Source organism: Phyllostomus discolor, chromosome 2 (genome assembly GCF_004126475.2).
Source record: "Phyllostomus discolor isolate MPI-MPIP mPhyDis1 chromosome 2, mPhyDis1.pri.v3, whole genome shotgun sequence".
Classification (NCBI taxonomy): Eukaryota; Metazoa; Chordata; class Mammalia; order Chiroptera; family Phyllostomidae; genus Phyllostomus; species Phyllostomus discolor.
The window spans coordinates 146,022,059-146,049,526 of record NC_040904.2 but is presented as its reverse complement, the minus strand read 5'-3'; the positions used below and the strand labels follow the sequence as shown (position 1 = coordinate 146,049,526).

At 36.7% G+C, this 27,468-nt stretch overlaps 1 protein-coding gene across 11 annotated transcripts in view; it reads right to left on the bottom strand.

The window, feature by feature from the left end:
* KCNC2 (potassium voltage-gated channel subfamily C member 2) overlaps positions 1–27,468 on the bottom strand; it is a 206,104-nt gene that overhangs the window by 10,186 nt on the left and 168,450 nt on the right. For all 11 annotated transcript variants that reach the window (XM_028533338.2, XM_036018673.1, XM_036018670.1 and 8 more), the window contains exon 3: positions 55–982. In XM_028533338.2, the coding sequence (XP_028389139.1) occupies positions 55–982 (928 nt within the window). The remainder of the gene's footprint in view (positions 1–54; positions 983–27,468) is intronic.

Sequence of the window (27,468 nt, the reverse complement as noted above, 5' to 3'; positions counted from 1 at the left end):
GGACATACTGGTCTATAAAGTACTTAATGGCATGCATGTGGAATTGTGCCTTACCTGATCTGCTACGTTCCAGAAGTCGATTGTCTTTGCCCAGGCATGTGTCACCCTGTGTGCTATTGCAGGCCATATTTAATTCTGTCTTGCAAAAAGTTGGTGAGCTTGCCTGAGGGGCAGGAGGGATGTGCTTCTTTCTTTTTCTCGGAAGTTTCTGCTTCGCCATTGCCAAGGAGTAGTACATTCCGAAGTTGTTGACAATGACAGGCACCGGCATGGCAATTGTCAGCACTCCAGCCAGAGCACACAGGGCTCCCACCAGCATGCCTGACCATGTTTGGGGGTACATATCCCCATAGCCCAATGTGGTCATGGTCACCACAGCCCACCAGAACCCAATGGGAATGTTTTTGAACTGTGTATGCTCACTAGCTGAAGGGTCGTTAGGTTGAGCGCCTACTCTCTCGGCATAGTAGATCATAGTCGCAAATATCAAAACTCCCAGAGCCAGGAAGATTATCAGCAGCAAAAATTCATTAGTACTAGCTCGAAGAGTATGTCCAAGCACCCTCAGACCTACAAAATGGCGGGTGAGTTTGAAGATTCTCAGGATCCGCACAAATCTTACCACCCTGAGGAAGCCAAGGACATCTTTAGCAGCTTTGGATGAGAGCCCACTGAGTCCCACCTCTAAGTAGAAGGGTAGGATGGCCACAAAGTCAATGATATTCAAGAGATTTTTGATGAATTCAAGTTTATTGGGAGAAAAAACAATACGGACTAAAAACTCAAAAGTAAACCACACCACACACACTCCTTCTACGTATGTCAAGGCAGGATCCGTTTCAATTTCATACTGTGGAACAACACTTGTGCCATTGATGACTGGTTCCGTCTTGTTTTTAACAATGTTGAAAGCTTCGTGGGTCTCCAGGCAAAAAGTTGTGATTGAAACCAGGATGAAGAACAAAGAAGCAAAAGCAATAAACTGTAGTGGGGGAAAAGAAATATAAGAGACAGAGTGATTTAAACCATTACATACTTAGATTCAAACTGAAGAGCATCACTCCCTGTAGAGGAAAAACAATAAAGGCAAATGGGAAGATTTCCCTTGGGATGTTGCTTGAGTGAAAGAAAAGACTACAGGTAACATTAATTAGAGTCATGCATGCAATGCATTTCAAGTTCTGTTTTCAGCTTATACAGGTAAAAAATTTGATTTATGTTGGAAAATAAATTTCTTAACTGTTTTGTATACCTGTGAAGACAGCATAAAAATCACTCCTAAAGAATTTTAAAGGGCAACAGACTAAAAAGAATAACAAAGGTAGACTATGGTTCCAGATATTATTTATGGTCCTAGAACTCTTCACGTAGCAGATCAAGTTTCACATCTATAAAGTAGATGTAGTCCACACTGCAGAAACTTGGGAGCCACCCAAATTTAACTGTAGGTTTCTACCTAGAAATAAAATGTTCCAGTTATCATCAAGTACGAACATGAGAAAAAAAAAAACCTCTGAGTTATGTTATTATCCAAATTATACCAATTTAAGGAGGAGACTTTTCCAAAAGATCAAATCGAGGGAAGAAGATAGGCAACATGGCTGAAGAGGAAGAAACGGAGTTAAGGAACAAATTAAAAGACAATTTCTTCCTCTCCTGAAAAAGAACTCTAAATGTTAGAGTATCGTGTTGTAAGTTACAAGTATCTTTTACTCAACTTTTTCATTTCTTTGGTCATTAGTACATGAATACACACAGCTACTAACACAGAATAATCATAAAAGTTCTCTTATGTAGTTCTTGCTAGTACCAGACACTCTTAAAAGCAATTTACATAATTAATTCATATCAGTACTTATTAACAACACTATTCCTATGGCATTTTACAGTTCTAGAATGTTAGCTACAGAGTTTAAGTCACTTTTCCAAAGTCATAAAATACAAAGTGATAGACTTGAGACATTAACCTGACAAGTTCCACCCCAGATCCTTTTCCATTAACTACCAAAGCCTCCAGTGTAGAATACAAATGTAGAAACACTTGTCTTTGCTTCACATACTTCTTAATAGTAAAGATCTAAAAAAGGTGAAACCCAGTTGTCTGAGTGAATGGCACTGTTGAGTCAGCACCAGAGGCTTCCAAAGTAGTTGGCAGATTCCTAGTGCTCTCTGACTTAGTGTGCTTAATCAGTGTCTAAACAGATAAATTATTCAGGAGCAGGAGGTCTTCAGTCCAGTGGAGAGAGATCCTCATTTGGAAATAATAGGGTATATCCAAAACTAATACTGCTCCTAATACCAACTCCTCAACCCTGCCGTTGAGAAGATCTAAGTTTCAAGATAAGATTACAACTGGTTCCCATTTTTAAAAAAAACCTGCTCAAGACACAGTGTGAGAGATACAAATCTTACCAAATATGTAAGAGAAATATAAAAGGACTAAAAAAAATCTTAGGCTACCTGCCTTAAAGAAACACCCAAATTACAGAACTCTGCAGTGTGCCAGTTAGTAAAGCAATCATGTAGCATTATCAGGAGTGTCATTCTCGTGGCTTTAGCTTATTCTCCCATGCACACCTTCTTACTTGCCTCGGTTTTGACATTACAATTTGACTTATCCTTCCCAGACATATTGTGAGATTATTAGCTTGTTTTTTCCACTCATCTGTCCCTTTGAACAAATACAGTTTTTTTAATTCAACTACATCTTAAAACAGTATCAATAAGGCACCCCAGATACTTTAAATGATGACATATTTTTTATGCTTTTAGTGTTCCTCAATCAGCATTTTTGCAGCTAACTTTATAGTCTCAAACTCTTTCCACCCACATTTATGTGGTGAATATAGTGGGACTTCCCAATATTGTTTTGCAAAATCAGTCCAAGCTCACCCACCCACCTGCCATACAACAAAAAATTTTACTAATATACTTTGATGCTTGTAAATATACTGGGACTTGTAAAAAACACTGGGACTTTTTCAATCAGGCATTTTCTACTTTTCATTCACTCGTGCAACAAGTGTATATCAGATGCCTGTCTGTGCCAGACCACAGGGCTAGGGCCTTAATTTAACAGTGGTTATCAAAGGTAATCCCTGTCTTGAGTTACTCACAATCTACTAGGGATACAGACATTAAATAATTAACCCTAAAAGTTATGTAATTACAATTGTAGTAAATGCAATAAAGACAAACGAGGATCAAAAGAAAGTTTATATAGACTGAGGGAAAGTTTATATAGACTGAGGGGTCATAGAACCTCTGAGAAAGTATCAGTGGATGAGACCCTGAGGAGTGAGTGGAGGTGAACCTGAGGGAAAGGGAGAGGCATATCGCACAGTAGGGGGCTTTGACAACAGGTCTGGCCTTCTCCAGTTTCACTTTCTCACCTGCTGCCTTGACTCAAACCGCAGGGGAAGAGCAGGTTTTCCAATCTGCGCTTCTGTTCAAATCGAGATGAATAAATCCCAACCTTGCACAGAGACCCTGACTTTTTAAAGGTGAACCTCTTTTTCTGAAAGGCCTCAAGCCAGCCAAAAACATTACCTTGGTTTTAAAATTAGGTTGTAAGGTGACTTTAGAGCAACCTGACTGTTGGTAGCATTCCTTTTAACTTGCTGATCTATTGGAAAACCTACATAATTCAATTATCTTAAAGTATTCCTACCAGCCCCATTGTTCGGGATGAAGTGAAAATAATGATACATATTGAAATGTTTTTTTAATTTAAAGTACTATACAGGTATTATAAATCATCATTATACATGTTTTAGTACACATTCAAAATATAATTGTTACTTCTTTAAGAACTACTAGAACTTTATGTTTATTAAATGAATTATAATGTTGTCAGTAAAAGATCAACAGAGTCTTAAGATACCACATTTGGTGATTGGAATTACTAACATGAATCATCTTGCACTTGGAAATCATTTAAATTGCCCACCCATATTCCTAGAAGAGGAGTGTGACCTCCACACCACATTCATTAAATATATTTGGGGAGTTCACACCAAGCGAATTCTTCACCTCCTTATCAGATGTCAGACACGTGGGAAGAAGACAGCTGCATTTATGAAACTTCCTAGATGATTGCTGTGTGTACTAAAGTTTGAAAACCGTGGTAACAGCGCTTTTTTTTTCAGCAAATTGATAGCACAATTGATAAATCATTATTAAAAGAACTAGAGGAGTTTTTTAAGTTATAAGCATCTGTGAGATCTTAAAAGAACATTAATAAGAAATGGCTACTGCCTCCTCAATAATGGGATGCTTGCACCTTTGTGTGTGTAAGCTGTGACATAATTCTGGCCTTCACACAAATACCTGTGAGCAAACAAAGGAATTGAACAGCCTCTGTCCATATATACACAACTCCAACACACAAAACTTTGGAAGCCAAAAGTTGTTTGTCTGTTTTTATAAGTCATTTGGGATTTGCATGTATCAATATTTTTTAAAGACTTTATTTATTTATTTTTAGAGAGAGGGTGGTGGAGGGAGAAAGAAAGGGAGGGAGAGGGAGAAAGAGTGGTTGCTTCTCACTCCCCCCCCCCGCTCACTGGAGACCTTGCCCACAACCCAGGCATGTATCCTGACTGGGAATCGAACCAGTGACCCTTTGCTTCGCAGTCTGGAGCTCAATCCACTGAGCCACACTAGCCAGGGCTGCATTTACCAATATTTTTATTAGCATTACTTAAAGTACAACATGACAATTCTGTATTTGTATCATTATTGTGATTTTAATACTTCACTGTATCTTTAGCTTTTAAATACTTTGTAAATACTCTGTGGCTTTTAAATACTGCTGGAGTATAACAATAATAGGATAATAAAAATATTTAAAAAACAAACTTTGGCATTCTGGAGACAATATTCATCTCAGAAATAGGTAATTACTTTGCTTTAAAAACTCAGCTAAACAATTTCTTCTTTTTTTTTTTTTGTGGTAAAGAGTAAGGACACTAGGTGTGGTATAGAATGAGAGAGCCACAGCAGAGAACTAAAGTAGGGTGCCTAACAATACGGTAGGAAATTGGAAGTTGGTCTGACAGTGTGGAAGTTTGAAAAAAGTTGAATTCTAAAGAGAAGAAAATGGGAAAGTTCCCAAAAAGAAAAGAGGAAAGACCTCTAATATGATGGCAAGAAAGGGAGAAATCCCTCCACACACAGAGCTGCAGAAGTTTGGGATACTGATGGGAATATTAAATTGTAAGATGCTGTTGTATGAACAGCTCAGCATTGACGGTGCTTTGAGTAACAAAGGTAGTGGGCCCTGGGAGGACAAATAGAAGGCAGTGTTCAACCACAGGAGGCAGGATACACAGTAAGGTTCAAAAACACAGGATGATAACAAGAGTGAAAGGTAAATTTAGTCTGCATGAGGGTCCTGGGAGATATTGGGAGTGACAGAGCTGTCCGTGAGATGAAGAATAACTCATTGTATTAGGAACTGAGCATGACTGTCAAATGAAAGGGAGACCCCAGAAACCCTGAAGACATGGAGTTACCCAGAGGTAACACGTGATTGCACAAGCAAGGAATCTGTGCACTTGATCTGAACTTCATTTAAAGAATCTTGAATACCGAAAACGACTTCTGACTCACTGTGCTTAGCTGAAATGGGAGAATATGAGGTTAGATTGAATAATATTAAGAAAAAAAATAAAAAGAAATAGGGGAAAAGGTTTTATTTACTTGTGTTTTTCCTCTACTGAGCTGTGAACTCTTAAGGACTAGAATGATGTCATGATCATTTTTGTTTCTCGCTTCTGGCGCAGCTGTTAGTATTTAGTATAGCTGGATGAATGGATAGAAGGATGGGAAAATTAAAGAAAGAATGGGTAAAAGAACAAAATAATAAGGTAGAGTACATTCTAATGGAAATACAAATGATGTTAAAAAAAGAAATAACAAGTGTTGCAGGTTCGATTCCCCGTCAGGGTACATGCCTGGGTTGCAGGCCATGACGCCAAGCAACTGCACATTGATGTTTCTCTCTCTCTCTCTTGCTCCCTCCTGTCCCTCTCTAAAAATAAATAAATAAAATCTTTAAAAAAAGAAATAACATATAGAAATCAGAAAGTATAAATATTGAAGCAAAAAAAGTCAAGTCTATAGCAGAAGCCAATGTAACTGGTTTATTTATCCAAATGTTGCCAATAGTAGCTTCCATTCATTCTGTTAATGGAGTTTGTATTTTAGCAGGTAATGTTGGAAAACAAAATCACATTGTCATTTCTCTTTCTTTTCCCCTTTGATAAGACTACAGTCTACAGGCATTAAACCAAACTGAAGTGAGGTATTATCACAATTTAGAAACAAGGTATGTCGAGACTTCCAGCCAAGATGGAGGCATAGGTGGATGCACCGTATCTCCACGCACAACCAAGACTGGAACAACAACAATTTAGAGGCAGAATAACACCCAGAGCTGACAGAAAATTTATCTGAATGGAAGTCAGACAGCCAAGAAGTCGAAATAGACCCGTTCATCCAGACCGGTAGGAGGGGCAGAGACCAGCAGCCAGTTGCAGGGTGTGGCAGAGAAGAGGGAGAATAGGGCACATAAGGCAACCAGGAGCACATAAGGCATCTGGGGTGCGCAAGATCGCAGCGGGTGGACCCTGAGTATGCAAGCAGCAGCTGGCAGACCCAGTGAGGCAGCGATTGTAGAGCAGGGCACAGAGTGCAACCCAGGATCCCAGGGAAGGGACTGAGGTCCCACGGAGAACGGAGCTACCGTCATTGTTCCCTCTCGACCCCACCCTCACATACAACGTCACAATCTAGTGACTGGGGTGCCCAGCCCTGGTGAACACCTAAGGTTCTGCCCCTCACTGTAACTGGAGTGACCAGACCAAAAAAAAAAAAAAAAAGAGAGAGAGAGAGAGAAAGAGATGGCTCCAACAGAAGCACAAATCAGTGCCCCAGAACTCATCCTTTTGAGTGGCCAAGAGATAGCTAACCTATCAGATGCACAGTTCAAAACACTGGTGATCAGGAAGCTCACAGACTTGATTGATTTTGGTCACAAATTAGATGAACAAATGCAGGTTACCATAAAAGAAATGAAGAAAAATACACAGGGAACCAATAGTGATGGGAAGGAAACTGGGACTCAAAACAATAGAGTGGACCAGAAAAAAGAAAGAAACAACCAAACAGGAAAGAATGGAGAAATAAGAATTCAAAAAAATGAGGAGAAGCTTAGGAACCTCCAGGACATCTTTAAATGTTCCAACATCCAAATTGTAGGGGTACCAGAAGGGGAAGAGGTAGAGCAACAGATTGAAAATTTATTTGAACAAATAATAAAGGAGAACTTCCCCATTCTGGCAAAGTAAATAGACTTCCAGGAAATCCAGGAAGCTCAGAGAGCCCCAAAGAAGTTGGATCCAAGAAGAAACACACCAAGGCACATCATAGTTACATTAGCCAAGGTAAAAATGAAGGAGAGAATCCTAGAAGCAGCAAGAGATAAGGGGACAGTAACCTACAAAGGAGTTCCCATCAAACTGTCAGCTGATTTCTCAAAAGAGACCTTACAGGCAAGAAGGGGCTGGAAAGAAGTATTCCAAGCCATGAAAGACAAGGACCTATATCCCAGATTACTCTATCCAGCAAAGTTTTCATTTAGAATGGAAGGGCAGATAAAGTGCTTCTCAGATAAGGTCAAGTTAAAGGAGTTCATCATCACCAAGCCCTTATTTGATGAAATGTTAAAGGGACTTATCTAAGAAAAGAAGATAAAAAAAAAAAACACATAGAGTAAAAGGACAGCAAACTCACAATTATTAACAACCACACCAAAAGAAACTAAGCAAACAACTAGAACAGGAACAGAACCACAGAAATGAAGATCACATGGAGGGTTAGCAACAGAGGAGTGGGAGGAGGAGAGAGGGGGAAAAGGTACAGAGAATAAGTAGCATAGATTGTAGGTAGAAAATAGACAAGGGGAGGGTAAGAATAGTATGAGAAATGTAGAAGCTAAAGAACTTATAAGTATGACACATGGACATGACTAAAGGGGGGATATAGGTGGGAGAGGGTGTACAGGGTGGAGGAGAGTGAAGGGGGGAAATGGGATAACTGTAATAGCATAATCAATAAAATATATTTAAAAAAAAGAAACAAGGTATGTCATGTCAACTGAAATTATAGAACTGATATATCATTTCAGGCATTTTCAAACGGATATACCCTGCTAAAATATTGGCTTGTGGGTCCAATGAGTAAGTTGCCTTTCCTCCATAAGCCCAGCATCCATGTTTAGACCCACAGAGTGCCCAATGCCCTTTTCCAATTAGCAACCATGAAAAGGAAAGTTCTGACTCCAAGTTCTACATAGAAGGCCTTATGTTAATATACCTCAGTGAAAATATTCAAGTAGATCTCTAGGTATGTGTAATAGGCTGAGAGAAAGTGGGGAGGGGGGATGCGATATATTTTAATGCTTTATCATTTTCTCTCCTATTAGTATTAAATATAAATGGACTTGATAGCCAATTCAAAAGTGCCAGAACTTTCAAAATGAAAAGAGCAGCAGACACATTAAGTGACCCTCCTCTGTGCGCTCAGAGCCCAGGATCACTGATGTTGTAGGAAGTGTCACACTTTTGTTGCCGATTCTACACATCTACAAGTTGTTCAAAGACAGGGACTGAAACACCTACCCCCAGAGCTGAGGACAGGTCTGACCAAAGGCAAAAGGTAGGTGCTTAGTTCTTGTGGAATTAGCAAAGAACAAATATTAAAAATGTTTACTTGGTATATAAAAATTCCTTTGTCTCACACAGAATCTGTCCTTTAAAAGTCATTTTATCCACTTACTTCATAACAAGAAACCTCACCATACAGTATTTTGCAAATCTTAAAGGCAAAAATCAATTGAAAAATTAAACTCAGCTCTATTTGTATAATAAATGTCAGGGAGATCATTTAACACTTGGAGATTAGCATTACAAGGAGATTTTCTTTCTGTTTACTGCTGCTTTTATGAAAGTTAGCCATAGGTAGAAACGATAAGGGCTCAGCATTTTTCTTCAGAATCTGTTTGCCATCCACATGAAAACAAAAAAAAAGTGAAGAAATTGTTCAAAAGGAATTTCTGCTTATTTTTTCCTTTTGTTATTGCTGACACTATTACAGGTGTCCTCCATTTTCTCCCCTTTGTGCCCACCTCCAACCAGCCCCTGCCTCTCCTGCCCCAGCCTTCCCCACTTGGGCTATGCACATATGCATATAAGTTCTTTGGCTAATCTCATCCAGTCCGCCCGACCCACTCTGAGATCTGCCAGGCTCTTCCATGTATCCATGCCTCCGGTTGTATTTGGTTTGTCAGTTTATTTTGGTTATTAGATTCCACATATGAGTGAGATCATATTTTAAGACAAGTTACTTAAAACATAGGCTAAGAAATGTCAGTTTTTAATATTCCACATGAAGTACATCTATTTTTAGTTTGTATTTCAAGGACATTATATGTTTTCCAAATAGGACTCCTTCATTTCTATTTTGTTTATTCTGTTTTTCTCTCCTAAATAATGAAGACAAGAAAGGTGTAGGGATTTCAAGTATTGAACTATCTGACCTCCTGATCCAAAATTTTCACTTTGGAAATTTATTCTGGTAAAATATTTATATAAAAGTACAAGGGTATGTGTAAGAAAAAAAATTCACTGAAATATTATTGGTACAAAACAAAACATAAATATCCATGCGTTGATGCCACGTCCATAATACACCATTACAAAGACTGGCATAGCCACTACACACTGGTGAGGCGTAATCAATCTCCAGTGAAACACTGAGCCAAAACCAAACATGACTGTGGCACAACATACGCAGTCTGACCGCACCTCGCTATGTGTAACTAATGCATGCACACACGTAGATATGCTGTATACTCAGCACTGGGAATGTCTGGGTATAAGAGTGTCACTGGTGAGTGTGCTGTTAATGGACAATTCTGATCTTATAAATTTATTTTTTTTTACAAAATCTTTTATCATATATGTTTAATTTTCAAACAAAGTTCAAAGAAAATAATGACCCAGACAGGATTAAACCTAGATCTTTATTCTTAGTGATCATTAAGCTGCTTTTACTAGTCTTTAGGAATTACACATTGGCAGTTTGCCATTTTTCTTTTCTATAGCACCTTAAACTTGGCAGATGCTCTTAATTTTGCATGTATTCAAGGCTCATACACCAGCTTTGCTATAATTAACAAGTGTGCCATGGTTCATAGAACTGCAGTCTCCAGAGAGAGAAAAAGAAAAAGACTCCTTTCATTAGTAAGTCTATCCTCACAGGCCAGCCATACAGGGACTAGTGCCCGTGTCTGCTGGTTCCATGCCAAGTTGACAATGACTTCAGACTCTTCGTAGGCCAGCAAAATGAATTTTTCTTCACCCAAGTTTTATCATGTAAAAAAGTACTACAAACTCTACTGCATTTATGGTACAAATTAGGTTGAAGAAGGCTGATCTTTCTTCAATGCGGACACCATAAAATACATGACTATTAAGTTCAGAAGTCAGTGAAGAGGAAGAAGATTAAGCTTCAGGTATTGCAGTATAATCATGTGTGCATTTATAGCACATTGTTTTACATCTGTAGCTACACATAAAATACATTTAGTGTATGGCTGGATATGCATTATATTATATATATATACACAGAAATTATATACAGGTATAAGAATATTAATAGATTTAAAAAATATAATGCTTAGATATTTCAAATCAAGAAGACATACCCAAGTATTACTTTTGGCTTCTGAAATTTATGTGGCCTCAGATAAATATTTCCATGTATGTTTTTGATATCCTTGTCCAATATAAATGCACACCATTCCCTCTCTCTCTATTTTTTTCAGGTCACAGGCTGATTTCACTGAAATCTTAATTGTTTATAGCTAAGGCTCATCCACTCACATCCAACTGTAATTTTATGGGATACAGGAAAGGTAATATACATATATTACAATAGCATTATTACAATGAATTATGGTGTTTAAAGTTAGTTGACTTGAATTAAAAGCTATCAAATATGAATATGCAGTATCAATTTGCTTCTCTATGTCTCACAACAAAATTTAAAGTGTTTGTGAAACTAATATAGTTCATAAAAATGATTTTTGAGAATTGTTTCATTAGACAAGATAAATTATATACTTCCCAGTCATAAAATGATAAATTATATGTAATTATTTCACTATATAAGCATGAATATAAATTGTAATTCCTAAATTTCAGTTATTGAAAGCTCCCCCCAAAATGTCCTACTTTAACATATATTAATTTGTTTTTAATTCATTTTTTAAATAGTTCAATTTGTCTTTGAATGATATGACCTATACCACCATGATCTAGGATTACTTAGAGGGCCATATTTTTTAGCCCTAGCTGCCACGAGCCCTAGTATATCCTTCAGGAGACTAAAAATCACTTTCTAAAAGAAAACTATCCAAAAATATTTGGCTTATTTAGTTGAAAATGAGGATGGTGAAGGAATGATAAAATTAAAAGTGAAGGGAAGTGACCAGCTTATAAACACCTGCCGGAAATTTGCTGATTTAGATATACCTGTTTGTTTCTACATTACAGCCCTGTGGTTATAACATACTTTCCAGGGGTGTCCAACCTTTTGGCATCTCTGGGCCACACTGGAAGAAGAATTGTCTTGGGTCACACATTAAATTCATTGTAACACATAATCACAAAAAGAAACCTTATAATGTTTCAAGTAAAGTTACGATTTCGTGTTGGGCCACATTCACAGCCATCCTGGGACCCATGAGGTCTGTGGGCCACAGGTTTGACACTCCTGCTACACAATGCCATGTATGCCTGTCTACCCAGTGTGGATGCTAAAGGGGCTATATACAAAGCCTGACAAGCACAGGGGAGCCCTGCATGGCAGGCCTTACAAACTCAGAGGCCAAAAGTCTGGTGTAGTAAACTATGTAGAAAAGTCTGAACATAAAAATTTCTAACTAAAACCAGTCATGGTGGGTAGACATCTCCTAAGCTAGTAGCTTCCTTGACAAAAGTCAGTCTTTAAGTGAGCCTCCCTATTGTTTTCTTGCATCTAAGGTAACATACCCTTGTGCTGTCAGTGGAAATCAGGCTCTCCACGGGGTCATAAGGACAGTATTTCAAGGATCCATATACAAGAGATTATGATGTCACAAGGTTTATTTGGGTAGAAATACAAGCTGCTCCCTGAGTTTTCAATGTCCCATCTCCCTCTTTGCTGCCAAGGAAAAAGTCCAACTGTGTATTTAGCAAGGCGAAAACAAAAGCCAAGGTGCATAGTTTCTGCTTCAAATTAAAGGTTAGTCCTTTGGAGCCCATGCTATCTGCTGCAGCCTCAGTATTTGCTAGACCCACATGATCCCATGTTCCTGGGTGAGAGAGAGCACAAATGTACAGGGCAAGTGCATTGCCAGGTGGGCGAGAGAGAGAGAGAGAGAGAGAGAGAGAGAGAGAGAGAGAACGTGCTTCTGTGTTTCCCTGGGAATATACTAGCTTGGGTTTGGGATGGACCAAGTGCTTTTTCAAAAGAACCAATCAATTTCCCAAGCTTTTGTGGGCCACCTCCCAATGAATCCTTTCTTTCCACAGATCAGATTGACAAGCCTCTTTGGTCTAGCACCTCCCCCTGCATCCTCCTGCCACAATCCATACCAGGGAGGGGAAGGGAGGAATGTTAATACCTTTGGAGGACCAATACTGTAATCCCCAGGGGGTATGAAGCTGTAGCTTCCTGATGAAGCAAACAAAGTCATGCTCCCCAGTTTATTAAGCTCAACACCTAATTCCTTCTGCTCCCACTTCTTAATAATTAGCTAACTACCTGTGATAACACTTGGTGCACCAAAGTAAGCCTTCTGTTCTGGACGCCTCAGGGTTCAACCTCCCAGCTGATCAGGAGACCACAGAAACCTCATTGTTGTCTGTATGTTTTGCAAATTGTTAACTACCCTTTACCCAACAATGTAAAAGAAGATAGGTATCTTCATTTTACTCTTTCTCCAATCTCAGAGATTTTCCTATTCTGCTTTCTACTGCCTCCCTAACCTACCATTCTCTGGATCAAAATCACAATTCATTGAGATTTTGTTTCCCACAACTGTGGTCAGCCTGGCTCAAATAAACATAAAAATCCTCTACAGATTTGGATGTTTCTTACATCAACACCTGCAGTGCCACTTTTGCAGCTCCAAGGACATTAAATGGTGTCCCGAGCTTCAGTCCCAATACTATTATTCTCTTTTTCCTATTTACTTGCTCAGCAATACTTCCTAAAAACATGCCATTGTGCCCAGGTAGTCAAGCTCTATGAGTCTTCCCAACAAGGGCTCTGAAGGAGCTGGCCCCTCACCACACATATTTACATACTTGTTAGGACTTTAGTGCTCCTTCCTCAAGTTCATTTCGTTTAGTGAATATTTGCTTTGGTTGGCTACGCAGTTAGATCAGGATCCTCCGGTCCACTCTAGTCTCCCTCAGCAGGCATTCTATGTGGACACAGGACCCTAAAGTGTCAGTTGTTCCTCTTCTGCCTGACCGTCTTGGTCACTCTTGCAAATAGTTGCAAATTCTTCCCAGAGGGCAGAGGCAAATTTTCTATATTCCACAAAACAAAAGTTCCTGTGTAACTTGTAATTTTGTTACAAGATGTAGAAAAGCCATTTTCAAAATCTGGAGGGCATTGATTGGCTATTTAATTGGAAATCCAATACAGGCCAGCATTAGTGTTGCTTGTCTTAGCAATTTAAGTATTCTAACAGCTATCAAAGTGTAGTCTGGGGACTTCTAGTGAATCTCAGATTTCTTCTAGGGATCCATAAAATCAAAATTAGTTTTGTAATAATGCAATTTTTTTGCCTTTTTACTCTCACTAGTTTACAGGAGAGTTTTCCAGAGGCTGCACAGCACATGCTATCATGGCAGAGCAAATGCTCAAGGAGGTAAGAGAACCCAGCCATCTTTTATTGAGCCAGATGTGAAAGAGATTTACAAAAACATAAACCAATGTCTCTTACTTTATTTCTTCCTTTTAGAATTTAAAAAAATTATTTTTCATGAAATGCATGCTCTCACACTCAAATGTTAATATCTTCTAGAAACACCCAACTAGACACAGTCAGAAATAATGTATTATCAGCCATATGGGCATCCTTTAGGCTAGCCAAGCTGGCCCATAAAATTAAGCATGATGATGACTACTATACATTTAATTATTGATGGTTTCGAAGGAACTTCAAGCTTGGTTTGCCCAACACATCATTCAAATCTGATCTTCCTATTCCATTATATTCTTCTGTTAATTGGAACCATCATTTACCAATCAACCCACTCAGCACTTGGACTCCTTTTCTTTCCTCAGCACCTTCATCTGTTCAATCACTGAATCCTGTAGATCCTCAGACTTGACATATCTCTAGTTTCACTCCCTTCTCTTCATTTCCAGTGTCAGTTGCTTAACTTTTAATTTGCCTTCAATTAGCTTTTCCTGGAGTACTAGGACTAAGCACTCCTTTGAAGGAAAAAATATGTTTATGTCATTCATTTGCTTAAAATAGGCTCCCAATTATGGGATAACACATAATGCTCTTACTATGTCATTCAAGAACTTTCTTTCTGTGGACCTCACATACATTTCTACTGTGAACATTACCACCCTCAGTGATGACAGGTGCTCCAGTCCTCATACTTCTGTACATACAGTTCTTCTCTGAAATACACCTCTTGCCTTTGAAGGGTTGGCAAAAACTACTTAGTATTCAAAATTCAACTCCAAAAACACTTGGTCATTGAAAAAAGTTCCTGGAATCTGAGGCAAAATTAAACACTTTCTTGTCATTTCCTATTCATGTCCCTGCTATAGCACTGACCACATTTCTGTAATATTCTATTTTCTGATCCTTTAGTAGAACACACACTTGTGCCAGCAAGAATTTTTACCTGTCTTCTATGTCAAGGAGGCTGAGGTAGCACTTAATAAATATTTACAAGAAGTAATAGCAAAGACTATGGCCACACCAAAAAGAAGGCTTAACTCCATTTTAATGCATCTGTTTACACCTATCTACTACCCCTAGATGGAATTGTAAGAAGGCTTATGAACACAACAGCATATGGAGAAGACTATAACCTTTTACTTATTGTAAAAAGACTATAGTGTAAGACTAATGAAGGAACAGGTTGTCAGTTTCAGTGACGGGAGCAGGGCAATGTCAGAGATGAAAACAATGCTTCAAGGAGGAGGGATTGTGATGCCAATTTCTGCAGAGTTCAAAGAAGATAAAAATAGAGAAAGGCCTATTAGGTAAGATAATTAGGGCATCATTAGTTTCACCTGGTGAGGTTTTAATGAAGAAGAAGAAAACAGAGATTTCAGGATTGACAAGTTAGTGGGTATTGAGAAGTGCAAGTGTCAAATAAACACACACACAACTCATTCACAAAGGTTTGAGTCAGTTTTGTCCATAGAGATCATTACAAATTTAAACATTTTTTGGCTCTGCTCTAAGAAAAACAAAATGGGCTAATTCTACACAGTATAAAAAGATAATATAGCACTGAACCATATTTTTGAAAAGGTAAAGAACTTACCAATAAAAGTTGATACTGAATATTCCTGAATATTTTACCAAAACTATCTAAATAGACATTTTCTATCCATAACCGATCAGCAAGCTTTCCACTTGTTTTGTATCATGTTTAACTAATTCTCCTGTGCATCCATTGTCCTACAAAGCCTCAGGAAAGTAGGAAATTCAGGGCCATGACACTGATAACAGTTCTATAGGATTGATAACTAATATAGAAAAATGTGATAGCTTGAAGATGCCAAGAGGAATACAGCATTTGCCATTGAAAAGACTGCAATCCCAGCAAATACATGTATGTTTTTTCTTCTAAAAGCAATACCACTACTAACACGAATAGGTAATGTTCAATGAACACATCTGTATTAAAAAATAATTTTCATCTCATTTAACCCTGCAAACATAGTACCTAGTAGATTCTATTATTCCATTTTACAGAGAAGTAAACTGAGGTATAGAGACTAGGGTCAAAGCTGTCTGTTTTGTAACATATATTGCTTGTCTGATTCAACCACCTTTCTTCAAGACTCTTCTACTCTACTGAACATACATGCTAACAAAATAAGTACTATAATATCCCTACAGTGTTTTATGCACATATATGCATGTGAACACACACACATGCTAAAGTTTGGTTACCAATAGTGTAAAAACAATAAAGCCAGGGAAGTGACATTCCTAAATTTTAATCCTGATCTGCCTGATGAATCTTTATACATGGTACCTTTTCAAGGGCTTTATAAAATAAATGGTTTACTAATCAAATGCTGATTCTAAATAGGCAAAGATAACCAAGCAAATGAGTTCCAGGATAAAAAGTAATTGTGTTTTTTATTATTTAAACAAAGTCCACTATACATTTGGGGGCTAAAGTATCTATAAAACTCTGAAACTTGCATGAATGGGCAAGTACAGGGCAGGTTCTTCCTTCTTCCTATGCTTTCCTTTTAAACTCTATTTTCTGGCAGAAGAATGTGATTTCTGTTTTCATAGATTATTCAGCTAATTTCATAGTTCTCAGACCAAGGTTTACGGAACTTGCCTTCATATAGAGACAACAGGATGAAAGCTTCTTAATATTTATTAGAGCTAGAAAATACTACATTTAATATTCTCTTCAGCTTGCATAATGCTGACTTAGAAGGAAACCGAAAGGTGTCCCTTTTCCACATGAAGACTCTTAAAAGTGCAGTCCGTAAAGTATTCCCTAAAGTGACACCCACAATTTGAGTGGTTACATTTTTTTAAAGATTTTATTTATTTATTTTTAGAGAGGGAAGGGAGGGAGAGAGAGAGAGAGAGAGAGAGAGAGAGAGAGAAACATCAATGTGTGGTTGCTGGGGGTTATGGCCTGCAACCCAGGCGTGTACCCTGGCTGGGAATTGAACCTGAGACACTTTGGTTCGCAGCCCGCACTCAATCCACTGAACTACACCAGACAGGGCTGAATGGTTACATTTTTAAAGGTAAAACAAATCTTTAAAGATATGTGTTGAAAGCTTAGTTAATTGCAAACAGATAATTGAACCATGTTTTAAAGTTTTGTTCATGTTCTATTTTTTATCACCTCATTGTTTCTTTTAAAAACCAACCATTTGGCAACAGCCAGAATTTTATCTAGGCTTTGTTTATTTTTTTCTGCTTTGTCATTTTTTTTATTAAAAAAAAAATTAAGAATACCAAGCAAATCAGTTTTCTAATCTTACTTAACAGTTTCTACACATCCAAAATGCTTTGTTGATTTTCATTGTAAGAATGTGAGAGTTCCCTTAGATAGGGTAAGCTTTTGAAAGACCTCAGCCTGGAAAAGGAACCCTTCCCCACATATCTAAAAGTACCTCTCAAATAGTTATATTCCTTCATAGGGTCTTTTTTAGTGCCCTATAGTTTTGTTTTTCTCTGTTCTGCAATTTCTTCATAGGTTGTACAAGAGTCTGTAATTCATTTCAGTAAATATTTCTTGTCCAACTATTAAGTTGAAGGCTCTTTGTAGTGAGTTGTGGAGAAACAAAGACATTATTATGTGCAAGGAACATGCTATCTATGTGGGGGAAATGATATAAAAATAAATACTTCAAATAAAAGTAAAATATGGTTTATTCAATACAAAGAAACAAAAGGTTTAAAGTCAGCCATCAATCAACCCACCTCACTCTTCTTTCCATGCCTGTTTCTCCAATTAGAATAGCTAGCTCCTGCAGAGGTCATCAGGTGTAAGCCTGTTTCCAGTTCCAATGGATATTTTTATGTTCACACTCTCAAAAGCAGTAAGCGCTAAAGGTGCTGCTCTCCCTCTGAGATGCTCTCACTAAATGAATTCCAGGATACCATGTTCTTCTGATTTTCTTCCCACTTCTCTGGACAATACTTTCCTGTTTTCTTTGCTTGGCATTCTCCTCCACTTGATCTCCAAATGCATAGAAATTCACCCCAGACCTCCTTCTGTATTTAGGTGCTGTGTTATGGTCCAGTTATTAAAACCTACACTCATTTGCCTGTGATTTCAATTTATATATCCAGCCCTGACCTCACTGAGCTTTTTAAGCTGCTTTCTTGTTAAATTTCTCTCTTGTCATTGTCACAGGGCCTGATGTCAAATAGGTACACCTTTTTTTTATTTCTTTTCTCTGAAATGTGTTCTGTCCCCCATTCTCTTTACCTCAGTAACTGAAACACTGTTACTGAAGTCAAAACTGAGAGACCACCTTGGTGCCTCCCGTTCCCTCCTCAGTTCACTGCCTAATCCACTGACTCACCAGACTCCAAGTGACAGTCAACTCTGAGAAAATATTGCAGGCTTCTAACTAGTCTATTTGTCCCCATGCTTCTGGACAGTGTTGCAGTCATCTGTCGCTCTATATATACGATGCCCCAAACATAGCAACTTAAAACAACAAATATCTATTATCCCAATTTCATAGCAGTCAGGGTGGTTCTGTGTGGGTCTGGGTCAGGACCTCTTGTGGGTTGCAGTCAAGATTTTCATCAGCAGCTGTGGCCATCTGGAGGTTTAACTGAGGCTCAAAGATCTGCTTCCAAGGTAGCTCTCTCATAGGCTGTTGGCAGGAGATCTCAATTCCTCCTTGTCCATTGAGAGAAGACCTCAGTTTCTTGCCACAGGGCTCCCTGAGTATCCACAACATCACATGTCAGCTGCCTCCCCAGAATGCAAGATCCAAAAAAGAGAGAGCACAAGGAAGACAATGTGATGCCTTTTGGGCCTAGTTTCAGATGTTATTTTATGTACCATCACTTTCTCCACATTTTGTTTGTTAGAAACACATCACAAAAGGCCAGCTTATATTCGAAATGGTAAAATTAAATTACCCCTCTTGCAGAAAGAATTACCAAGAAGTAGGAAAATAGAGCCCTGTCTGATGTAGTTCAATGGATTGAGCAAAGGCCTGTGAACCAAAGGGCCACTGGTTCGATTCCCAGTCAGGGCACATGCCTAGGTTGCAGGCCAGATCCCCATTTGAAGGCACATGAGAGGCAACCACACACTGATGTTTCTCTCCCTCTCTTTCTCCTTCCCTTCCACTCTCTCTAAAAATAAATAAATAAAATCTTTACAAAAGAAAAAGAATTATGGAAATATTTTAAAACCATCCCAGCCGTTCTTTGCCTAGAGTGCAGGGTCTTTACATCAAATAACTCTAAGATCATTGTGACATGTAATGAAATGGAACAAAAAGGTTAAACAAATGAATAAACTCAAGAATGTGAGTTTGTGTGGATATTGATGGAGAGAATAGTATTGAAAGAAGTCTAGGTAAAAAGTTTGATGTTAACAAGTAGGGTTGGAGGAGATTCAGATATTCCATGTGTAATTTCAATGAGAAGAAATGACCTAAATGGAAAAAATACAGCTACAAACTCTGTTTCAAATGAAGAAAGCTTCAGACAATGATATGAACTTGGCAGCAGGGAAGAAAGTGAAAAAATATTTTTTTCCCAAGGAATTGCACAAGGAGGAAGCACTAATAGAAAGCAACGTTGGGAAAATTTAGGTTTCATTTATGCAAGGACATAGAAGAATGACAGGAAAGTAAACTATAATCTGGATATATTATTCTGCTCAAGCAGCCATAACAAAACAGTGCAGGCTAAGTGACAGACAAAACAGCAGAAATTTACTGTCTCATGGTTCTGGAGACTGGAAGTCTAGGGTATTGGCAGGGTGCACTTCTAGCAAGACAACTCTCCTTGACTTGCAGATCAATACCTTCTCTCTGTGTCCTCACATGGCCTTTCTTCCGTGTGTGCTCATTCCTGTTTCATTTCTGGTGTCCTTTTCTTATGAGGACACCAGTCCTATTGGTGTCCTTATGAGGCCCCATAGTTATGGCCTCATTTCACCTCAGTTATAATCTTAAAGGCTCTGCCTTTAAATATAGTCACTTTGGCAATAGGTGCTTCACCATATAAATTTTGAGGGTGAGGAGGGAAAAAAATTCAGTCCATAACACTAATAAATTAATTCATAGTAAAAATGGGTTGCACATTTCATGGGACCAAGTGAAAGAAGATGAAGAGCATCATGGCCCAGGTTGTTGTAGGCACAAGAGGGAGTTACAATAGATGTCCAGAGGGTGGGAACATCTGAAAGGGAGAACACAGACTTAGATTCAGGGACGCAGTGGCCAAGGAATCATGAGATGTTGGTCTACAAGCAAAAACATTTGCCAGCAGTACAATGAGATGGCAAAAACTCTCTTGTTGTATGAGAAGTGGGAAATTAGAAGTCATTAAATGGTTTGAATTGGTACCAAATTATTAGCCTTCCCAGATTATCTGCCTGCCACATATAAAAATGATTCTCAACACCAAGAATGAGAGACATAGGACAGTGATGCATGTGTTAGCACTAGGCTGAGGGTACAGAGCTGAACAGGCAGAAGGCTGTCATTGCAAAAACTTTGTGAACCAAATGATCTCAAATACCTTATTCAATAAACAATAATGAACAATGTTGGTGATAAATTTAATAAAATATTTAAGGTCCTTAAGTTTCTTATTATACATTTTGGAAGCAAAAATGTGCATGGACTAGAGACAGGACACACCCTTTCACAATTTATCATGAACTTGTTTTAATCCAATGAGAAGCAGATGGGAACAACTAGGTGCAAGGGCAAGACTCATTGAGTTTGCCTACACTTCTTTACCAATGCGTAAATTTTCACAATCAATTTTTCTTTTTTCAAAAAATGATACATAACAACTTGGATGAATTTTGAAGCTTTATAACAAAATTTCATATTTTTTTACCTTCTTGGTGTTAAAAAATATTACACTATTAACATCTAAAATAAGAATACACTAAAAAAGCTTTTCATCATGTTTAATAGTTTTGTTTATTATGTTTCTAAAACTAGACTGATTCCAAGATAGATAAATACTGAGAAATGAAAATCAATATGTGCCACTTATCTCTATTAAATTCTATTTTGAAATAATCTCTCATTAGCTCCCTTATTCCATCACTGCACTATTCTAAAGTGCTACAAATTGCTATCTCCCTTATTAGGTTCTGAAACATTCTAAAGACAGAAAAAGCCACATTAGACAATATCACTTCCTCATAACACCTTTTGTCTTTCATTGTGCAGCCTTATGTTATAAATATTATGGTTTTAGAGAGGTGTCCCAATTACTATTGAAATAAATTTAACTTTTTTACTTCCTGGGGGAAAATACACTAAATTCTATTAAGAAATATTCCATGTAATTGCAGTAGAAAGACTGAATAAATATTTCTCTAAATCATATGGATTATAGAGAAGATACAGAAATAACATACCTGATCTTTTGTTATTGTTATTAGAAGACAGGTTTAAATTTCTTTGATTGAATTTTTCGCTCTGGTATTAACAGCAGTGGCAATTGTTTTCAACAACATGGTGGCTTTCAAAAGTAGAGTTTGAAATGACAATAGAGCTTATGCTCAAAAATGACATTTCTAAGTTTATTTCTTCTGTCAGGTTAATCATCCTTTAACTTTGAATGTGATTGATCAAAAAATGGTTTTCTCTCTCTTTTTTCCAGTTTTGAAGTTTCATGCTGGAATTTTGTGAAGTAACTCTCCATTAACATATATGATTTACACCTTTACTCCAGTCAAAATATTGTAGTATGCATTTTTTAGTCTGGGAGTGTATACACTTCACTATATATGCATGTGTATGTAGCATAGCACCAACAAATATTGTGTACAGATTCTATAAAACTTAGGAAACTGTGATTCCATTTCCCCAAATAGCATAAGCAACTTGATAGGTAGAAAAGAGAAACTAATGTCAGTGAATTTCTTTATTATATGAGCATCTAATAACCTTCATTCACTAATTCAATTTTTTATAAGGTAGTATTTATATTATAAAAACAGAAAATGGAATTAAATATAATTACTACTAGTTCATGATAAATGGATTTCAATAATAACACAAGATGAGACCACCAGCAGTTAATGATTCCTTAGTGGAGATTCAAACAATAACGGTCAATAATTATTGGCTCAGTTTCTTCAAAAGATGCCGATACCAATGAAAATATAGTCATTTAATGTATTGCTGTGCCCCATGGGCACCCCTAAATGGGTGAAGTCCCATTTAGATTTAATTTGGACAACACTTTTGAAATTCATGAACATATGACTTTTATTTAAAGTTAAATATTTATAAAACTATTGCCAGCTATCATTAGTTTTCTCTACAACTTTAATTTTGCAAATGTTCAAAGATAGTATCTGAGAGAACCGAACTTGCCTTGATTATTTAAAGTAAAATTACATTCATGTTTTCAATTTGCTACACAGCCCTTTTGCACCAATTAAAACAATGTGAAATATATTATCAAAACCTTATCTTGAAATACTATTAAATATATGTGATCTCTATTAAAAGTAAGATATCCTTCTTCTTTTATAAAACCTATAAGAATAATTCAAGAGAACCTAACTTTATGATACTAATATTGCCTTTTCAGATTTCTTTATCATCTTCTGATTTCTTCAACATTTACCAACACTAATTTTTTATGGTTAGCCAATGTTTAATTTGTCACAATAAAATTTCTTCTCTACATTTTTCAGTTTTGCTACAAATTTTGTTGTTACATAATTTCTATTATAATTAAGATTAATGTTTTCCTACAAAGACAAAGGTTGAACTATAATATGCTCCTTTCTCCATTGGAAGTAATAGTGTGTTTTTTTTAATAGAGCAATTTCACTTATAAATTTGGATTATATGGATGTCACAACCTATGACTAAATTAAAGTTTCCTAGATAATTTAAGCCTTTGGATTATATTTGGTGCTTTACTAAAGCAATTCATTTGACCCTAGTGAGTCTGGGGTAGAGTATGCACAGCTGGACGGAGGTCATACTATGGAAGCAGGAGCAACTGCTTGCAGAGCAAAGGATGGGGGATGCACTGGATCAAAACTGGGAATGGCCTTAGGTGTCACAGTAAGAACAATGTAATTTTCTGTTCAACACAGGTACCCAAAGGATGCTCTGAAAATAGTAGTGATATCATCAAACTTTATTTTTGTATTATTTTAATTAATGAAAAGAAAGAACTTTGGGAAGAAAAGACTAAAAAGAAGTATTTCCCAATCAAGTAAGCAATGGAAAATGAGCACAAGAGTCAAAGCCATGGCAGTAGCCACTAGGATAAAGAAGGGAAACAGGTTCAAGATATATTTCTAAGGTAAAAGAGAAAAAATGTTAGTATATTTTGTTCAGAATTCTTTAATGAGGTTAATTATTAGTAAAACCCAGAGTTATAAATGATAGGAAGTAAAGCTATATAGTCCAATCAAGGGTGACTTATTCCTATAGATACTGCCTACTGACAAAAAAATATATTTTTACTGATAAGAAGTTTGATTTCCAAAAAGCCAAAGGAGGCAGGAGATTTGAGGAGCAGAGGATAATTCACAGTTACAATTATCAGGAAAAAAATCAAAGAGTACTTAAAACTAGTTTTGGGATGAAGGGAAATAATCAATGACCAGAATAAAAATTCTTTTGTGGGGTTGTGAATCCCAGAGGCAAACTGTAATGGGTTCAGGAATGACTGGGGAAGAGAAAGGAAAGATGAGCTAACGATTCTTTATGAAACTCCCTATCGTACAAAAGAGACAGTCAAAGCAGTGTTGAAGGAGAGAAACTATTAAGGAAGGTCTGTTTGCCTTTGCTTAGTGTTTGCTCTTCTTTTAGAAGATATTTCAAGTATGTTCATAGGCAGAAGATAACAAATCAGTGGAAAGAGCCTGAATATACACCAACAGACACACTTATCTGTGAGCATATCTTAACAGAGAGTTAAAATTAAAGAACTATTGAAACATGTCAAAAGATTCAAAACATAGCTTCAGTTCAATTCACAGCTTCAATTTTATGTAATCTAAAAATCAAAATAATTTTCACTGAAGGCTTAGAGTATTGTTTCCATTGAACAATTTCAGTGGACAAAGATTTCACTATGCAACATAGTTGTTGCAGAATGACTTTTGTGGACAAATTGTGGTGGTTTACAGACACCTTATTTCTGTTCTTTCTGTCTCATTATTATTGGGCTCATTTAACTATTCTTTTTTATCAAACACTTAAGGGAGGAAAGGAAGTCCTTTAATGGGGTATACCAAGAAAAGGAAAGTGTGCCTTCCTACACCTTCCACTTCTGGGTAGAGCTTCTTATAAGCCTTTGAAATAAGTAAGGCTTCAAGCTAATGAGGAGTTAATACCTCCTCTATGCTTCAGCTACACTGTCTGCATCTTTCCTAATCAGCCAGATCTAGGATAGTAAGGTTGGGTCTCAGTGGGTCAGTTTTTGAGGCTTTAAAAATTTAGCAGCCCCATCTATACAGCAAGAAAGCAACTAAAAGAATCTAATCAATTTCTCTGCAACAAATTTCATGAGATATGGGAGACTTATCTCTCTGGTGCCTTTATTCATGCATAGAAATGTAGCTGTTAACAATCGTTAGCTAAACTATAATATTTGAGCTAACTTAAGAAAATGCCCTTAATAAGAATATTCTTCCGGTTAATACAATAATATGTCTATGACACATTTTCTGAACAAAATATAGTCACTGTTTAAATTGCATAACAGTAAAAATTGCAAAGGCAATTTCTTCAAAGAGAATTAAATATTTTCAGGTGAAAATTTCCATAGTCTGATACCGACATTGCCATTTCATCTCAATACTTAAGGTCAGATATTCAAAAATTGAACTTAAGGCCCTGGCTGGTGTAGCTCAGTGGATTGAGCACAGGCCTGTGAACCAGAGCATTGCCAGTTTGATTCCCAGTCAGGGCACGTGCCTGGGTTGCAGGCAATATCCCCAGTATGGAGTGTGCTAGAGGCAACCACACATTGATGTTTCACTTCCTCTCTTTCTCCTTCCCTTCCCCATCTCTCTAAAATAAATAAAATCTTTTAAAAAATGTAAAAAAAATTGGACTTAAATTAAAAATTTTTAATTTTTTAAAAATTAAAAAAACATTTACGTATTCTAAATACAGTACTATCTATGATACTATATGATGTATAAGTGCATTTATAATACACTTAATTTATATGCACCCTTTATAAGATTTGTATTTATTTAATTTAAAAGAAAATGATTGCATAAATTATAAATGATTAAAATAGCATTTATGGGAAATAAATAAAGAGTACAAATATTCTGAAAACATTTTCAGACTAAGATGCTAAAATATACTCACAAGACATATACATGCTGATGCAGAAAATTATGTATTAAAAATACATGCCTTAAAATTAATAGTCCACTTCTTATCAACAGACATATTTTTCATTTTAATTTTTATATTTATTTTGCTCAGTTTTAAATTTTTATCTTCCTATACCTAATTACAGTTTCATGGTATAGTAGAAATCAATTTTACAAGATTGGAGATGAGTCATTTCTTCACCATTTACTATTCGTATAACTCCAGTCAATTTACTTAGGCTGCATCTCACTTTAAGGATATCAATAATAAAACTCTTTATACAGTTACTATTTGTTCCTCAGAATTATCCTATCTATGTAAAAGGCATTGCATGATGTGACGGTCTCTTCTAGCATAAAAGATGCCTTTGCAGTAATTTAAATAAACATTAGCTCTGGGCAGACTAATTTATAAAAACTCCCCCATACTTCAGGTTTCATGGCTTAAGGAACTGAGAGAGGAGATTACAGTTCCCCACTTACACCCCAGGACAAGGGCTGTTGCATAGGGCACACCCTACAAAATCTATACACAGCCCTGCGCATTGATCGTGGGGGTACTCAGTATGTATGTTTCACCTCCATGTCCTCTTAGAAGTGCCAGGTTGATGAATAAAAGAGTATTTTTTAAATGATGGTGTACATTTTTCATGAATGTATAGTTTTATTTTTATAATTTTCCATAAATCTGTTTGTTCACATACACAATTCAAAATGCACATCCTTTATCTTAAATGGTTAGGTGTGTATGCTATTCTCTTATTGAGAATTATATACCTTATGCATATTATGTAAGTTTTCAAAAAATTTGAAAATGATGGACTATGCTTCTTGCTGAAATTGCATCCAACCCAATGAAGCCTCTCTTGAGATTCAGTAGACACTTCAAAATACTCGAATTCCTCAGTGCTATGACTATGAACAATTAACCTGACATTCCAGTGAGATTAGCTAAATTGCTGGATAATAGACCACCAAACACAGAGATTTTGTTTAATTAAATCTCTTTTTATAAAAACTCAAATGGATAATAGACGACCAAACACAGAAATTTTGTAATTAAATCTCTTTTTATAAAAACTCAAATGGGGTATTCTTTAATATAATGTCAGTTTGATATGTGTGATTTTGCTGATATAGAATTCATATGTCATGAAGCTAGTTGTGAAGTTACATGTAGTTCTCTTCATCTGTTGATTTGTGTGTTTGTAGCTGGTACTAAACTTCATGTTATCAAGAGGAAGAAGAATTAAAGTGACCTTGACATTTGTGAACACTGTGGCAAGAAAGGTGTCTAATTTGATTCAATTAAGAAAGTTTTAAATTTTCAGTGGATTGAGCGCGGGCTTTGAATCAAAAGCCCACTGGTTTGATTCCCAGTCAGGGCACATGCCTGGGTTGTGGGCCAGGTCCCCATTAGGGGTCATGTGAGAGGCAATTGTGACACACTGATGTTTCTTTCCCTCTCTTTCACTTTCCCTCCTCCTTTCTCTAAAAATAAATAAATACAATTTTTAAAAAAAGAAAGTTTTAAGTTTTGGTTATCACTGGTAGTAGATCCAACATAGGCAATTCAAATTGAGAGTAAAGAAAATAAAAAGATTTAATGGTTAAAGGAGAGGAATTTAGTCGTCTGTAATTATCAAAAACAAATGATACGATACTTCAGAAATATGTCTGACATCCTTCAGGAAGTCCTGCTGTTTAAATGTGTGTTAAATCTTAATCTCTCTACATAGTTGACATCTTAAAAATAGATATCTGGGAAACCCCAAAATATAAAATTTTAGAATATTTAAGAGGAAAGCAGCAAATAATTAAATAAGTCCCAAGTACAAAAGGTTGTTATTTTATGATTAGCTTTTCAGGAATTCTATAAAACTCAAAGAATTCTTGGGCACTTGCCGAGTGCCTGGGGATGGCGACCTTACCTGCCACTTTCTTCCCCTTGTCAGTTTAAATCAGACCTTTAATGTTATTTCAGGAAAGGTTTTTCAATGAAACATCTTGAAATGGCTTTGATCTGACATGATTTTAAGACACAAATCTGTCAAAACTGCTGAATAAATGTAACTTGCTGACT